General features: G+C 55.2%; 1 protein-coding gene across 2 annotated transcripts in view; it reads left to right on the forward strand.

The window, feature by feature from the left end:
- LOC116958111 (uncharacterized) overlaps window positions 1–18,981 on the forward strand; it is a 348,130-nt gene that overhangs the window by 291,095 nt on the left and 38,054 nt on the right. Inside the window, exons 1-2 of one of the 2 annotated variants that reach the window (XM_076064270.1) lie at window positions 12,225–12,784; window positions 17,235–18,362. The exons of the other annotated variant lie outside the window; for it this stretch is intronic. Of the exons in view, the coding sequence (XP_075920385.1) occupies window positions 12,614–12,784; window positions 17,235–18,362 (1,299 nt within the window). The 5' untranslated portion in view covers window positions 12,225–12,613. Of the gene's footprint in view, window positions 1–12,224; window positions 12,785–17,234; window positions 18,363–18,981 lie in introns of those variants that run through there. 2 annotated transcript variants of the gene reach the window in all.

An 18,981-nucleotide genomic window follows, 5' to 3' on the forward strand; every position in this document is an offset into this window, starting at 1 on the left:
ACACACACAGTGACACACACAGACACACACACAGACACACAGTGACACACACACTGTGACACACACAGACACACACACTGTGACACACACACAGTGACACACAGACACACACAGTGTCACAACAACAACAACAACCGCCATTCGCCACTAAGTGGTGGTGACGTCACCACGACGCTTGTGCCAGGCCATGTGCACCTTGAGGCCACGTGAAGTGTCGAACGCCCGCTGGCAGGAGGTCACGGGGCAGACCCAGGTGCCACGGGTCGACTGACTGAGATGACTGAGATGACTGGCTGATGCACCACCTGTGCCCCCTACTGTGCCAATTTGCTGTGCTTTAGCCCCCCGGCGCTCCGCTCGTTGTTGTGAGCGTCGCTCCTCCGCCCTCCGTTGTTGTTGGAGGGCGACTGCCTCCAACTGCCCAGTAGCGTCCTTCACGAGCCTCCTCCACAGAGGCCGATCTTGACACCGCTGGTACCAGCCATCGGCAAGTCCACTCAGCTCCACGTTCTCCTGTACCACATCACTCCATCTCTTCTCTAGCCCGTGCCGCGGCCGTTTAGCCCCCTCGATCCAGCCGAACAAAAGCTGTTTCGGCATGCGGTGGCTGGGCATGCGGGCTACATGACCCAGCCATCGCAGCCTTGCCCGCCGGAGGAGCTCACCGATGGGAGCTTGCCCAGATCTTTCAAGGATTTGTGAGCTCCTCACACAATCCAGTCTGGATGAACCCAGGATGGATCGTAGGCAGGCCAGCCTAAATGTTTCTAACCGGCGAAGATGTTCCATTAGGGGGGTCCACGTTTCGCAAACGTAGAGAAGGGAGGGAATGACCGTGGCCGAGAAGACCTCAAGCCTAGTGCGGAGCGACAGACCAGGTAGCTTCCACACAGCGTTACGCAACCGATGAAAAGATATTGTGGCTCGACTGATTCGGAGTGAGACCTCTGCTGTTAAACTGGAGCCGGTCATAAGCACACTGCCCAGGTATGGGAAACTCTCCACTCTCTCCACAATTGCCCCATCACCGATTGGGAGTTGTGAGGGTGGAGTGTCCGATGGTACAAAATACCCAGGCAGGTGCTTAGTTTTGGTGGGGCTAATGGTAAGGACCCACCTCTTAGTGGCACGCTCCAGTCTCAGCAGCAGCGTCTCCAACTCCTCCTCTGACTGAGCAGCTATTACCAAATCATCAGCATCCATAACGTGGTTGAGCAATAGTGAGCCATCCCTTGGCCACACCCGGGCATCGATCAGCCTCCCATTATATCTGTACCATATGGAGATTCCCCCGGTACAGCTATTGAAGGCTTCATGAACTACGTGGTCAAAATAGATGTTAAATAATGTGGGAGCCAGAGGACATCCCTGTCGCACCCGAAGGTGTACAGGGAATGGCTCTGACTCCCGGCCACGTAGTTTTACCCGGGCCCGCTCACAATCATGAAGGTCCTTAATGATCGTGAGCAGAGGGTCAGGTACTCCAAAAGCACGAAGAACAACCCAGAGCCCAGGCCTACTGATGATATCATAGGCCTTGACCAGGTCAATAAAGCAAAGATGTAGGTCTTGTTGGAATTCCCTACACCTCTGCTGTAGCAGACGGACAGAAAATATGGCATCTGTACAGGACCGCCCTTTCCTGAAACCGCATTGGGGCTCCGCAAGCCTCTCCTCAGCGTGCCTGGCAAGGCGATGTTGAATAATCCTTGCCAGGACCTTTCCCGGCACACTGAGGATTGAGATGCCCCTGTAGTTGTTACAGTCTGTGCGGTCCCCCTTCTTAAAAAGGGGGACCACCAGGGCGTCCGTCCAATCCTACTGAAGCCGTCCAGTGGTCCAGACCGTTGTTTTGATGTCATATAGGGCAGTCTGTGCACAAACGCCACCCTCCCTCAGCATTTCGCTTGGGAGATCATCTCTGCCCACTGCCTTTCCTGGTCTCAGACTCCGGATCGCCTTCAGTACTTCCTCAACAGATGGCACCTCAGCCAGCCACTCACAGGGGGTGACTTCTTCCAATATTTGAGGCACCGCAGCCTCAGCAGGGTCATCCTCACTTTGTGCCACGATGCTTTCCTGGCTGAGGGATTTTCCCTCCCCCAGGACCTCACAGAAATGCTCAGCAAATCTGCAAACCTGTTCCTGGGTGTCGGAGATTGGATCACCGTTTTTTCCCCTAATGATGGTAATAGGTGTGGCGCTGCAGGTTACTTTTTTGATGGAGTTAAATAGAGATTTGTGATCACGGGCCACTGAGGCAGACTCCATCTCCTCAGCAACCCGCGACAACCACCCATCCTTGCAGCGCCTCACGGCTCTCCGAACCTCCGAGCGAAGGCTGCGGTAAGCCTCCTCATTCTCTGACGTGGGATTCTGTAGCCGATGACAGTGGGCCTGTCGCTTTTTCTCAACCATCCTGAACACCTCCTCTGCCAGCCAGGGTCTCTGGGGAGGTCTGGACCGCGTACCCAAAGCAGCCATTGCAGCTGCATGAGTCACAGTCCTAAACCTCGCCCATTTACCCTCGACATCAGGAGGAGTCGGGGACGATGCCAATCCCAGCCACAAGCGATGATGAAATTCTCGCTTGCAACTTTCATCAGATAACTGAGACAAGGCCACTTTAGGTTGGAATGGGGTCCTGGGTGTACACCCACCACCGGAGTGGAAGAATGGCAGGCGCATCTTACAGATGACTAGTCGATGGTCAGAGGGCTGATCAGCTCCACGGTAGGCCCTGGTGTCAAGGACATGGGCACGCATCCGCTGGTCCGTCACTATGTAGTCCAGCAGATGTTCTTGCTTGGACCCGGCATGCATCCGTGATGTTGTGTGGATGCGCCGATGCCGGAATAGCGTGTTGGTAATTACAAGCCCATGGGCTGCACAAAAATCTAGCAGCCTCCTACCGTTGTTATTGAGCTGATCTGGCCCATGCCCTCCAATCACTCCAGACCAGGTGCCAGCATCATGACCAACTCGGGCATTGAAGTCACCCAACATGATGACTCTTTCCCGAGGGGCCACTTTAGCCAGCACCTGTGACAGGAGGTCATAGAAGGCATCTGACTCATCGGCTTTGCCTGCATCCCTCCACGGATGTTCATCTTCGGAGGGGGTATAAGTAATCACGACCACCATTCCTCGCCTCCGGTTGATGGGAAGGCGAGCCCAAAGTAGCCTGGGGCTTACAGCTTCCCACACCTCACCGCCACGCTCCCACGCCCCCTTCATTCTTTTGTTCAAAAGAAGAGCCACACCTGTTGTTTGGCAGTCTGCTGCCCCGAGTAGAGGACTGCCCACCCCTCATGGTGGCAGGAGCCAGAGCCGTTCCACCGGACCTCCTGAATGCCACAGAGATCCAGGCGGTACCGGTCCAGCTCCCGACAGAGGAGTGGCAGCCTCTCCTCCGCAGTGAGCGTTCGAACATTCCACGTGGCCACCCGTAGTGGCTTTTCGTTGTTTCTGGAGGAGCCCCGAGGGTAGATATTCAATTTCCTGGCTCCGCCAATTGGGGTTTGGCCAGGAGACGTCATAGACGCCTGGCCCCCCGGGGCCTCCGGCACAAGCTTATTAGTTACATATTTCAGTTTAACTCGTGGTTTAGTGGTAATTGGACGGGTGCGAGGGGCTGGTAACCCCTCCACCTTCAATTAATTACCACAGGGACACACACACACACACTGTGACACACACACAGTGACACACACAGTGACACACATACAGTGACACACACAGTGACACACATACAGTGACACACACACAGTGACACACACAGTGACACACACAGTGACACAGTGACACACACACAGTGACACACACAGTGACACATACAGCGACACACATACAGTGACACACACACAGACACACACACAGTGACACACATACAGTGACACACACACAGACACACACACAGTGACACACACACAGTGACACACACAGTGACACAGTGACACACACACAGTGACACACACAGTGACACATACAGCGACACACATACACTGTGATACACACACAAACACACACACAGACACACACACAGTGACACACAAACACACACAGTGACACACAGTGACACACACAGTGACACACACACAGTGACACACACACAGTGACACACACAGTGACACATACAGCGACACACATACACTGTGATACACACACAAACACACACACAGACACACACACAGTGACACACAAACACACACAGTGACACACACAGTGACACACACACAGTGACACACACACAGTAACACACACACGTTGACACACAAACACACACAGTGACACACAAACACACACAGTGACACACAAACACACACAGTGACACACACACACTGTGGCACACACAGTGACACACACACACAGTGACACACACAGTGACACACACAGTGACACACATACACTGTGACACACACACAGACACACACACAGTGACACACACACAGTAACACACACACAGTGACACACAAACACACACAGTGACACACACACACAGTGACACACAAACACTGTCATTATGACCTCGGTCTTATCTCCGTACCAGCCAGGACGAGGCAATAAAAATAAAAATTCCCCGGTTACAGCTAACGACAAACATTGCATGGACCACAAACTGCCGCGTTCACAGCCCACATCCGCCAGAGATGAACCCTGAACCCTGTGGGAGCCTTAGTCTGGCTCTGTGAGTCTCACTGATTAACACTGAACCCTGTGGGAGCCTTAGTCTGGCTCTGTGAGTCTCCCTGATTAACACTGAACCCTGTGGGAGCCTTGGTCTGGCTCTGTGAGTCTCACTGATTAACAGTGAACCCTGTGGGAGCCTTAGTCTGGCTCTGTGAGTCTCCCTGATTAACACTGAACCCTGTGGGAGCCTTAGTCTGGCTCTGTGAGTCTCCCTGATTAACACTGAACCCTGTGGGAGCCTTAGTCTGGCTCTGTGAGTCTCCCTGATTAACACTGAACCCTGTGGGAGCCTTAGTCTGGCTCTGTGAGTCTCACTGATTAACAGTGAACCCTGTGGGAGCCTTAGTCTGGCTCTGTGAGTCTCACTGATTAACAGTGAACCCTGTGGGAGCCTTAGTCTGGCTCTGTGAGTCTCACTGATTAACAGTGAACCCTGTGGGAGCCTTAGTCTGGCTCTGTGAGTCTCCCTGATTAACACTGAACCCTGTGGGAGCCTTAGTCTGGCTCTGTGAGTCTCCCTGATTAACACTGAACCCTGTGGGAGCCTTAGTCTGGCTCTGTGAGTCTCCCTGATTAACACTGAACCCTGTGGGAGCCTTAGTCTGGCTCTGTGAGTCTCACTGATTAACAGTGAACCCTGTGGGAGCCTTAGTCTGGCTCTGTGAGTCTCCCTGATTAACACTGAACCCTGTGGGAGCCTTAGTCTGGCTCTGTGAGTCTCCCTGATTAACACTGAACCCTGTGGGAGCCTTAGTCTGGCTCTGTGAGTCTCCCTGATTAACACTGAACCCTGTGGGAGCCTTAGTCTGGCTCTGTGAGTCTCACTGATTAACAGTGAACCCTGTGGGAGCCTTAGTCTGGCTCTGTGAGTCTCACTGATTAACAGTGAACCCTGTGGGAGCCTTAGTCTGGCTCTGTGAGTCTCACTGATTAACACTGAACCCTGTGGGAGCCTTAGTCTGGCTCTGTGAGTCTCACTGATTAACACTGAACCCTGTGGGAGCCTTAGTCTGGCTCTGTGAGTCTCACTGATTAACAGTGAACCCTGTGGGAGCCTTAGTCTGGCTCTGTGAGTCTCACTGATTAACAGTGAACCCTGTGGGAGCCTTAGTCTGGCTCTGTGAGTCTCACTGATTAACACTGAACCCTGTGGGAGCCTTAGTCTGGCTCTGTGAGTCTCACTGATTAACAGTGAACCCTGTGGGAGCCTTAGTCTGGCTCTGTGAGTCTCACTGATTAACAGTGAACCCTGTGGGAGCCTTAGTCTGGCTCTGTGAGTCTCACTGATTAACACTGAACCCTGTGGGAGCCTTAGTCTGGCTCTGTGAGTCTCACTGATTAACACTGAACCCTGTGGGAGCCTTAGTCTGGCTCTGTGAGTCTCACTGATTAACAGTGAACCCTGTGGGAGCCTTAGTCTGGCTCTGTGAGTCTCACTGATTAACAGTGAACCCTGTGGGAGCCTTAGTCTGGCTCTGTGAGTCTCACTGATTAACACTGAACCCTGTGGGAGCCTTAGTCTGGCTCTGTGAGTCTCACTGATTAACAGTGAACCCTGTGGGAGCCTTAGTCTGGCTCTGTGAGTCTCACTGATTAACACTGAACCCTGTGGGAGCCTTAGACTGGCTCTGTGAGTCTCACTGATTAACAGTGAACCCTGTGGGAGCCTTAGTCTGGCTCTGTGAGTCTCACTGATTAACACTGAACCCTGTGGGAGCCTCAGTCTGACTCTGTGAGCCTCACTGATTAACACTGAACCCTGTGGGAGCCTCAGTCTGGCTCTGTGAGCCTCACTGATTAACACTGAACCCTGTGGGAGCCTCAGTCTGGCTCTGTGAGCCTCACTGATTAACACTGAACCCTGTGGGAGCCTCAGTCTGGCTCTGTGAGTCTCACTGATTAACACTGAACCCTGTGGGAGCCTTAGTCTGACTCTGTGAGTCTCCCTGATTAACACTGAACCCTGTGGGAGCCTTAGTCTGGCTCTGTGAGTCTCAGTAATTAACACTGAACCCTGTGGGAGCCTTAGTCTGGCTCTGTGAGCCTCACTGATTAACACTGAACCCTGTGGGAGCCTTAGTCTGACTCTGTGAGCCTCACTGATTAACACTGAACCCTGTGGGAGCCTTAGTCTGGCTCTGTGAGTCTCACTGATTAACACTGAACCCTGTGGGAGCCTTAGTCTGGCTCTGTGAGTCTCACTGATTAACACTGAACCCTGTGGGAGCCTCAGTCTGACTCTGTGAGCCTCACTGATTAACACTGAACCCTGTGGGAGCCTCAGTCTGGCTCTGTGAGCCTCACTGATTAACACTGAACCCTGTGGGAGCCTCAGTCTGGCTCTGTGAGTCTCACTGATTAACACTGAACCCTGTGGGAGCCTTAGTCTGACTCTGTGAGTCTCCCTGATTAACACTGAACCCTGTGGGAGCCTTAGTCTGGCTCTGTGAGTCTCAGTAATTAACACTGAACCCTGTGGGAGCCTTAGTCTGGCTCTGTGAGCCTCACTGATTAACACTGAACCCTGTGGGAGCCTTAGTCTGACTCTGTGAGTCTCACTGATTAACACTGAACCCTGTGAGAGCCTCAGTCTGACTCTGTGAGTCTCACTGATTAACACTGAACCCTGTGGGAGCCTCAGTCTGACTCTGTGAGCCTCACTGATTAACACTGAACCCTGTGGGAGCCTCAGTCTGGCTCTGTGAGTCTCACTGATTAACACTGAACCCTGTGGGAGCCTTAGTCTGGCTCTGTGAGTCTCACTGATTAACACTGAACCCTGTGGGAGCCTCAGTCTGACTCTGTGAGTCTCACTGATTAACACTGAACCCTGTGGGAGCCTTAGTCTGGCTCTGTGAGTCTCACTGATTAACACTGAACCCTGTGGGAGCCTTAGTCTGACTCTGTGAGTCTCACTGATTAACACTGAACCCTGTGGGAGCCTTAGTCTGGCTCTGTGAGCCTCACTGATTAACACTGAACCCTGTGGGAGCCTTAGTCTGGCTCTGTGAGTCTCACTGATTAACACTGAACCCTGTGGGAGCCTTAGTCTGGCTCTGTGAGTCTCACTGATTAACACTGAACCCTGTGGGAGGCTTAGTCTGACTCTGTGAGTCTCACTGATTAACACTGAACCCTGTGGGAGCCTTAGTCTGACTCTGTGAGCCTCACTGATTAACACTGAACCCTGTGGGAGCCTTAGTCTGACTCTGTGAGCCTCACTGATTAACACTGAACCCTGTGGGAGCCTTAGTCTGGCTCTGTGAGTCTCAGTGATTAACACTGAACCCTGTGGGAGCCTTAGTCTGGCTCTGTGAGCCTCACTGATTAACACTGAACCCTGTGGGAGCCTTAATCTGGCTCTGTGAGTCTCAGTAATTAACACTGAACCCTGTTGGAGCCTTAGTCTGGCTCTGTGAGTCTCACTGATTAACACTGAACCCTGTGGGAGCCTTAGTCTGACTCTGTGAGTCTCACTGATTAACACTGAACCCTGTGGGAGCCTTAGTCTGGCTCTGTGAGCCTCACTGATTAACACTGAACCCTGTGGGAGCCTTAGTCTGGCTCTGTGAGTCTCACTGATTAACACTGAACCCTGTGGGAGCCTTAGTCTGGCTCTGTGAGTCTCACTGATTAACACTGAACCCTGTGGGAGGCTTAGTCTGGCTCTGTGAGCCTCACTGATTAACACTGAACCCTGTGGGAGCCTTAGTCTGGCTCTGTGAGTCTCAGTGATTAACACTGAACCCTGTGGGAGCCTTAGTCTGGCTCTGTGAGCCTCACTGATTAACACTGAACCCTGTGGGAGCCTTAATATGGCTCTGTGAGTCTCAGTAATTAACACTGAACCCTGTTGGAGCCTTAGTCTGGCTCTGTGAGTCTCACTGATTAACACTGAACCCTGTGGGAGCCTTAGTCTGACTCTTTGAGTCTCACTGATTAACACTGAACCCTGTGGGAGCCTTAGTCCGGCTCTGTGAGCATCACTGATTAGCACTGAACCCTGTGGGAGCCTTAGTCTGGCTCTGTGAGTCTCACTGATTAACATTGAACCCTTCCACTCACCTTCCCACTCACCCTCCCACTCACCCTCTCACCCTTCCACTCACCCTCTCACTCACCCTCCCACTCACCCTCTCACTCACCCACTCACTCACCCTCCCACTCACCCTCCCACTCACCCTCCCACTCACCCAACCTCCCACTCACCCACTCACTCACCCTCCCACTCACTCACTCACTCACCCTCCCACTCACCCTCCCACTCACCCAATAACTCACCCACTCGCCCTCCCACTCACCGTCCCACTCACCCTTCCACTCACTCACTCACTCACCCTCCCACTCACTCTCCCACTCACCCTCCCACTCACCCACTCACTCACCCTCCCACTCACCCTCCCACTCACCCACTCACCCTCCCACTCACCCTCCCACTCACCCTCCCACTCACCCTCCCACTCACCCACTCACCCACTCAGTCACGTAGTCACTCACCCTCCCACTCACCCACTCACTCACCCTCCGACTCACCCACTTACTCACCCTCCCACTCATCCACTCACCCTCCCACTCACCCACTCACTCACCCTACCACTCACCCACCCTCCCACTCACCTACTCACCCTCCCACTTACCCTCTCACTCACCCTCCCACTCACCCTCCCACTCACCCACTCACCCAATCACCCTCCCACTCACCCACTCACCCTCCCACTCACCCACTCACCCTCCCACTCACTCACCCACTAACCCTCTCACCCTCCCACTCACCCTCCCACTCACCCTCCCACTCACCCACTCTCTCACCCTCCCACTCACCCTCCCACTCACCCTCCCACTCACCCACTCACCCTCCCACTCACCCTCCCACTCACCCACTCACCCTCCCACTCACCCACCCACTCACCCTCCCACTCACCCACTCTCTCACCCTCCCACTCACCCTCCCACTCACCCTCCCACTCACCCACTCACCCTCCCACTCACCCACCCACTCACCCTCCCACTCACCCTCCCACTTACCCTCCCACTCACCCACTCACCTACCCACTCACCCACCCACTCACCCACCCACTCACTCACCCACCCACTCACCCACCCACACTGAACCCTGTGGGAGCCTTAGTCTGGCTCTGTGAGCCTCACTGATTAACACTGAACCCTGTGGGAGTCTTAATCTGGCTCTGTGAGCCTTACTGATTAACACTAAACCTTGTGAGAGCCTTAGTCTGGCTCTGTGAGTCTCACTGATTAACAGTGAACCCTGTGGGAGCCTTAGTCTGGCTCTATGAGCCTCACTGATTAACACTGAACCCTGTGGGAGCCTTAGTCTGGCTCTGTGAGTCTCACTGATTAACACTGAACCCTGTGGGAGCCTAAGTCTGGCTCTGTGAGCCTTAATGATTAACATTGAACCCTGTGGGAGCCTTAGTCTGGCTCTGTGAGTCTCACTGATTAACACTGAACCCCTTAGGGAGCCTTAGTCTGGCTCTGTGAGTCTCAGTAATTAACATTGAACCCTGTGGGAGCCTTAGTCTGGCTCTGTGAGTCTCACTGATTAACACTGAACCCTGTGGGAGTCTTAGTCTGGCTCTGTGAGTCTCAGTAATTAACACTGAACCCTGTTGGAGCCTTCGTGTGGCTCTGTGAGCCTCAGTGATTAACACTGAACCCTGTGGGAGCCTCAGTCTGGCTCTGTGAGCCTTAATGATTAACATTGAACCCTGTGGGAGCCTCAGTCTGGCTCTGTGAGTCTCATTGATTAACACTGAACCCTGTGGGAGCCTTAGTCTGGCTCTGTGAGCCTCACTGATTAACACTGAACCCTGTGGGAGCCTTAGTCTGGCTCTGTGAGCCTCACTGATTGACACTGAACCCTGTGGGAGCCTTAGTCTGGCTCTGTGAGCCTCACTGATTAACACTGAACCCTGTGGGAGCCTTAGTCTGACTCTGTGAGCCTCACTGATTAACATTGAACCCTGTGGGAGCCTTAGTCTAGCTCTTTGAGGCTCACTGATGCCCTCTGCTGGGCAATATGGATTCAATAGGCCACGGTTCGGGCAATCACCCTCTTTCATGGCCGACTGACACCCCATCCACTCACTCAACCACCGACTCAATTACCCACTCACTCACCCACTCACCCACCCACTCACCCACTCACCCACCCACTCACTCACCACCACTCACCACCACTCACTACCACTCACCACCCACCCACTCACCAACCCACTCACGCATCCACCCACTCACCCACCCACTCACCACCACTCACCCACCCACCCACTCATCACCACTCACCACCACTCACCCACGCACTCTCCCACTCACCCACCCACTCACCCATTCACTCACCCACCCACCCACCTACTCACCCACCCACTCACTCACCCACCCACTCACCCACCCACTCACCCACTCACCACCACTCACACACCCACCCACTCACCCAACCACCCACTCACCCCCCCACTCACCCACCCACCCACTCACCCACTCACTCACCCACCGACTCACCCACCCACTCACCCTCTCACTCATCCACTCACCACCACTCACCCACCCACTCACCCACCCACCCACTCACCCCCCCACTCACCCACCCACCCACTCACCCACTCACTCACCCACCCACTCACCCACTCACTCACTCACCCACCCACCCACTCACCCACTCACCACCACTCACCCACCCACTCACTCACCCACCCACCCACTCACCCCCCCACTCACCCATCCACCCACTCACCCACTCACTCACCCACCCACTCACCCACTCACTCACTCACCCACCCACTCACCCACCCACTCACCCACCCACTCAGTCACTCACTCACCCACTCACTCACCCACCCACCCACCACTCACCACCACTCACCACCACTCACCCACCCACTCACCCACCCACTCACCCACCCACTCACCCACCCACCCACTCACCCACTCACTCACCCACTCACCCACCCACCCACTCACCCACTCGCCTACCCACTCACCCACCCACTCACCCACCCACTCACCCACCCACTCTCCCACCCACTCACCCACCCACTCACCCACCCACTCAATCACCCACTCACCTACCCACTCACCCACTCACCCACCCACTCACCCACCCACTCACCCACCCACCCACCCACTCACCCACCCACCCACCCACTCACCCACCCACCCACTCACCCACCCACCCACTCACCCACTCACCCACTCACCCACCCACTCACCCACCCACCCACTCACCCACCCCCCCACCCACTCACCCATCACTCACCCACCCACCTGCTCGCTCACCCACTCACATACTCCACCACCCACCCACCCACTCACCCACCCACCCACTGCTGGACATCTGTGAACGCAAAGAGCTTCATCGATCATCGGATTCCACCTCCTGCTGCAGTCGAAATACCACAGATTCGATATCCACGATGCTAAAACGCGCCTACTTAATATTCATGAGCCTAATTAGCATAATGTTCGCGAACTTTAAACCCCTCCTCTATTGCGCCTCCTCCCCCTTCAGTATAATATGTTAATCGAGTCACGTGGGCGGCGTTGTTTTTGGCGGGAAAGGGAAAAATATTCCGCGTCGGTGTTTGTGAAGCCGAATTGGCGGAGTTGAGATAAAGTTTCGTTTGCCGAGTTAAAAGTTTATTTTTACTGAGGTAAAAGTTTCGTTTGCTGAGGTAAACATTTAATTTACCGAGGTAAAAGTTGCGTTTGCCGAGGTAAAAATTTCTTTTTCTGAGGAAAATTTTTATTTTCCTGAGGTAAAAAATTATTTTCCTGAGGTAAAAATTTATTTTCCTGAGGTAAAAGTCGCGTTAGGCCGAGGTAAGAGTTTGCGTGTAGATTTGAAGACGACGACGACGAGTTTGTGTGTTACGCCGCCGCCGCCGCCACAGAGCACGCGAGCTACCTGATGAAGAAGAGGCAGAGCGCCATGGCGATGAGGCAGAGCGCCATGGCGATGAGGCAGAGCGCCATGGCGATGAGGCAGAGCACCATGGCGACGTTCTTCACGCCCGTGCGCGCGAAGAGACTAGGTCCACTCAGCCCTCAACAAAACAACAACAACCACAACAACCACCAGGTACTACTGGGTCCACCACCACCACTAGGTCCACTCAGCCCTCAACAAAACAACAACAACCACAACAACCACCAGGTACTACTGGGTCCACCACCACCACTAGGTCCACTCAGCCTGAAACACAACAACCACCACCAGGTACTACTGGGTCACCACCACCACTAGGTCCACTCGGCGTGAAACACAACACCAACCACCACCTCTAGGTCCACTCAGCCCTCAACACAACAACAACCACCACCTCTAGGTCCACTCAGCCTGAAACACAACAACCACCACCTCTAGGTCCACTCAGCCTGAAACACAACAACAACCACCACCACCACTAGGTCCACTCAGCCCTCAACAACAACAACCACCACCTCTAGGTCCACTCAGCCCTCAACACAACAACAACCACCACCTCTAGGTCCACTCAGCCTGAAACACAACAACCACAACAACCACCACCTCTAGATCCACTCGGCCTGAAGCACAACAACAACAACCACTAGGTCCACTCAGCCTGAAACACAACAACCACCACCACCTCTAGGTCCACTTAGCCTGAAACAACAACCACCACCACCACTAGGTCCACTCAGCCTGAAACAACAACAACACCAGCTACTGCTGTACTTGCCTCGCGCTGTGGTCAAGGCCGAGACCGAACCTCCCCTAGGTCGACTCCGCCTAAAATGAGTTGACCCGCGGTGGTGATGGTGGTGGTGGTGGTGATGGTGGTAGTGATGGTGGTGATGGTGATGGTGGTGGTGATGGTGATGGTGGGGTGATGATGGTGGTGGTGATGGTGGGGTGGTGATGGTGGTGGTGATGGTGATGATGGTGGTAGTGATGGTGGTGATGGTGGGGTGGTGGTGATGGTGGTGATGGTGGTGGTGATGGTGATGATGGTGGTAATGGTGGTGATGATGGTGGTGGTGATGGTGATGATGGTGGTGGTGATGGTGGTGGTGGTGATGGTGGTGGTGATGGTGGTGGTGGTAATGGTGGTGATGATGGGGTGGTGATGGTGGTGGTGGTGATGGTGGTGGTAATGGTGGTGGTGATGGTGGTGGTGATGGTGGTGGTGATGATGGTAGTGGTGGTGATGGTAGTGGTGGTGATGATGGTGGTGGTGGTGATGGTGGTGGTGGTGATGGTGGTGGTGATGGTGGTGGTGGGGATGGTGGTTGTGATGGTGGTGGTGATGGTGGTGATGATGGTGGTGATGGTGGTGATGATGGTGGTGATGGTGATGATGGTGGTGGTGGTAATGGTGATGGTGGGGTGGTCATGATGGTGGTGATGGTGGTGGTGGGGTGGTGATGGTGGTGGTGATGGTGGTGGTGGTGATGATGATGGTGGTGGTGATGGTGGTGGTAATGGTGATGGTGGTAATGGTGGTGGTATGAGGGTGGTGGTGATGGTGGTAATGGTGATGGTGAGGTGGTGATGATGGTGGTGGTGGGATGGTGGTGATGGTGGTGGTGGGGTGGTGGTAATGGTGGGGTGGTGGTGGTGGTAATGGTGGGGTGGTGGTGGTGAAGATGGTGGTGGTGATCGTGGTGGTGGTGGGGTGGTGGTGAGCGAGCGAGTGAATAAGTGCATGAGCGGGCGAATGAGCGAGCGAGTGAGTGAATCAGTGAATGAATGAGCGAGTGAATAAGCGAATGAATGAGCGTGTGAATGAGCGAGCGAGTGAATAAGTGAATGAGCGAGTGACTCCGTGAGTGAATGAGCGAGCGAGTGAATGAGCGAGTGAGTGAATAAGTGAATGAGCGAGTGAGTGAATACGTGAATGAGCGAGCGAGTGAATGAGCGAGTGAATGAGTGAGCGAGCGAGTGAATGAGCGAGTGAATGAGTGAATGAATAAGTGAATGAGCGAGTGAATGAACGAATGAATGAGCGAGTGAATGAGCGAGTGCATGCGCGAGTAAGTGAATGAGCGAGCGAGTGATTAAGTGAATAAGCGAGTTGAATGAGTGAGTGAATGAATTTGTTAGCGAACAGCACTTGCCCCTACAGCCTGCTGGAGGCTACCTGGGGGAGTTTTGTCTGTGGTGTGTGTGTGAGTGAATGAGTGAATGTATGAGCGAGTGAGTGACCGAGTGAATGAGTTAATTCTCGAACAGCACTTGCCCCTACAGCCTGCTGGAGGCTACCTGGGGGAGCTTTGTCTTTTGTATGAGACCTGGGTTAACGATATACAGTGTATGTACTCTATGGTGTGTGTGTTAATCGGGACTGGGCCTCCCCTAGGTCGACTCAGCCTTGAAAGTGTACAGTACCCGGTGCTGTGTGTGTGAGCAATAACACCGGGGAGACAAAGGCGGCCGGGAGTGGTGTGTGTAATGGTCGTACCACTCACCAACTCACCCACCCACCCACTCCCACCGACCCACCCACTCCCACCGACCCACTCCCACCGACCCACTCACTCACCCATTCACTCACCCATCCACTCAACCACCCACTCACCCACCCACTCAACCACCCACTCACCCACCCACTCCCACCGACCCACTCACTCACCCATCCACCCACTCACCCACCAACCCACTCACTCACCCACTCACTCCCCCACATACCCACTCACCCACTCACCTACTCACCCACTCACTCACCCATTCACTCATCCACTCACTCATCCACTCACTCATCCACTCACCCACTCACTCACCCACTCACTCACCCACTCACTCCCCCACACATCCACTCACTCACACACTCACTCACCTACTCACCCATTCACTCACCCACCCACTCACCCACCCACTCACTCACCCACCAACCCACCAACCCACTCACTCACTCACCCACCCACTCACTCACCCACCAACCCACTCACTCACCCACCCACTCACTCACCCACCCACTCACTCACCTACTTACCCACCCACTCACTCACCCACCAACCCACTCACTCACCCACTCACTCACCAACCCACTCACTCACCCACTCACTCACTAACCCACTCACTCACCCACTTACGCACCTACCCACTCACCCACTCACCCACTCACTCACCCACTCACCCACTCACCCACTCACTCACCCACTCACCCACCCACTCACCCACCCACTCACCCACTCACTCACCCACCCACCCACTCACCCACTCACTCACTCACTCACCCAACCACTCACTCACCCACCCACTCAACCACCCACTCACCCACCCACTCCCACCGACCCACTCACTCACCCATCCACCCACTCACCCACCAACCCACTCACCCACCAACCCACTCACTCACCCACTCACTCCCCCACATACCCACTCACCCACTCACCTACCCACTCACCCACTCACCTACTCACCCACTCACTCACCCATTCACTCATCCACTCACTCATCCACTCACTCATCCACTCACCCACTCACTCACCCACTCACTCACCTACTTACCCACCCACTCACTCACCCACCAACCCACTCACTCACCCACTCACTCACCAACCCACTCACTCACCCACTCACTCACTAACCCACTCACTCACCCACTTACGCACCTACCCACTCACCCACTCACCCACTCACTCACCCACTCACCCACCCACTCACCCACCCACTCACCCACTCACTCACCCACCCACTCACCCACTCACTCACCCACCACCCACTCACCCACTCACTCACCCAACCACCCACTCAACCACCCACTCACCCACCCACTCCCACCGACCCACTCACTCACCCATCCACCCAATCACCCACCAACCCACTCACCCACCAACCCACTCACTCACCCACTCACTCCCCCACATACCCACTCACCCACTCACCTACTCACCCACTCACTCACCCATTCACTCATCCACTCACTCATCCACTCACTCATCCACTCACCCACTCACTCACCCACTCACTCACCCACTCACTCCCCCACACATCCACTCACTCACACACTCACTCACCTACTCACCCATTCACTCACCCACCCACTCACCCACCCACTCACTCACCCACCAACCCACCAACCCACTCACTCACCCACCCACTCACTCACCCACCAACCCACTCACTCAACCACCCACTCACTCACCCACCCACTCACCCACTCACTCACCCACTCACTCACCTACTTACCCACCCACTCACTCACCCACCAACCCACTCACTCACCCACTCACTCACCAACCCACTCACTCACCCACTCACTCACTAACCCACTCACTCACCCACTTACTCACCTACCCACTCACCCACTCACTCACCCACTCACCCACCCACTCACCCACTCACTCACCCACTCACCCACCCACTCACCCACTCACTCACCCACCCACTCACCCACTCACTCACCCACCCACCCACTCACCCACTCACTCACCCACTCACTCACTCACCCACTCACTCACCCACCCACTCACTCACCCAACCACTCACTCACCCACCCACTCACCCACTCACTCACCCACTCACCCCCCCCCCCACTCTCCCCCCCCCCTCTCGCGTTCCCAAGGAGCCCACCGCCAAATCCCCCCGGATCCACCACAGCAGCGCCCGGCAGGAGACGGAACGCGGCAGGGAGAACCTCAACTCCTCCTCCTCCTCACCACCATCCTCACCACCACCACACTCACCACCACACTCACCACCACCACCATCATCCTCACCACCACCACCATCCTCACCACCACACTCACCACCACACTCACCACCACCACCATCATCCTCACCACCACCACCATCCTCACCACCACACTCACCACCACCACCATCATCCTCACCACCACCACCATCACCACCACCACCACACTCACCACCACCACCACCACACTCACCACCACCACCATCATCCTCACCACCACCACCATCCTCGCCACCACCACACTCACCACCACCACACTCACCACCACCACCACCATCCTCACCACCACCACACTCACCACCATCATCATCCTCACCACCACCACCATCCTCACCACCATCCTCACCACCATCATCCTCACCACCACCACACTCACTACCACCACCATCATCATCCTCACCACCACCATCATCCTCACCACCACCACCACCATCATCATCCTCACCACCACACTCACCACCACCACCACACTCACCACCACCATCATCCTCACCACCACCACCACCATCATCATCCTCACCACCACACTCACCACCACCACCACCACCACACTCACCACCACCATCATCCTCACCACCACCACCACACTCACCACCACCATCATCCTCACCACCACCATCATCCTCACCACCACCACCACACTCACCACCACCACCACCACACTCACCACCACCATCATCCTCACCACCACCACCACACTCACCACCACCATCATCCTCACCACCACCACACTCACCACCACCACCACACTCACCACCACCACCACACTCACCACCACCACCACAGTCGCCGCTCTCCCCCGAGCAGCGTGCCAGGGTGGAGGCTTCTCACCGTGCGGCCAAGCGGCGGCTCCTCAGGAGCAGCGTCCAGGGGGTCCGGTGGGCCCAGGGGGACCCCCCCAAGGTGGGGGTCCTGGAGGGGCCTCGAGGAGAGTGGAGCGTGGGGCCCGGATGGGACGCGGTGCTGTCGGACGAGATGAAACGCGGATACTTCAACAAGGTGCTGGCCGTGGTGGTGGTGGTGGTGGGCGTGAGAGAGACACAGGGAGACACGGAGATACAGGGAGACACAGGGAGACACAGAGACCCACAGAGACCCACAGGGAGACAGAGACACACAGAGACACACAGAGACACACAGAGACACAGACACACAGAGATGAAACGCGGATACTTCCACAAGGTGCTGGCCGTGGTGGTGGTGGGCGTGAGAGAGACACACAGGGAGACACAGGGAGACACGGAGACACAGGGAGACACACAGGGAGACACAGGTAGACACAGAGACACACAGAGACACAGAGATGAAACGCGGATACTTCCACAAGGTGCTGGCCGTGGTGGTGGTGGTGGTGGGCGTGAGAGAGACACACAGGGAGACACAGGGAGACACAGGGAGACACAGAGACACAGGGAGACACACAGAGACACAGAGATGAAACGCGGATACTTCCACAAGGTGCTGGCCGTGGTGGTGGTGGGCGTGAGAGAGACACACAGGGATACCCAGAGAGACACAGAGAGACACAGAGAGACAGAGACACACAGAGACACACAGAGAGACACAGAGATGAAACGCGGATACTTCCACAAGGTGCTGGCCGTGGTGGTGGTGGTGG

The sequence above is a fragment of the Petromyzon marinus genome, unplaced genomic scaffold, assembly GCF_048934315.1.
Source record: "Petromyzon marinus isolate PM22_M1 ecotype Great Lakes invasive population unplaced genomic scaffold, UKy_Petmar_22M1.pri1.0 PM_Scaffold_37, whole genome shotgun sequence".
NCBI classification, from domain to species: domain Eukaryota; kingdom Metazoa; phylum Chordata; class Hyperoartia; order Petromyzontiformes; family Petromyzontidae; genus Petromyzon; species Petromyzon marinus.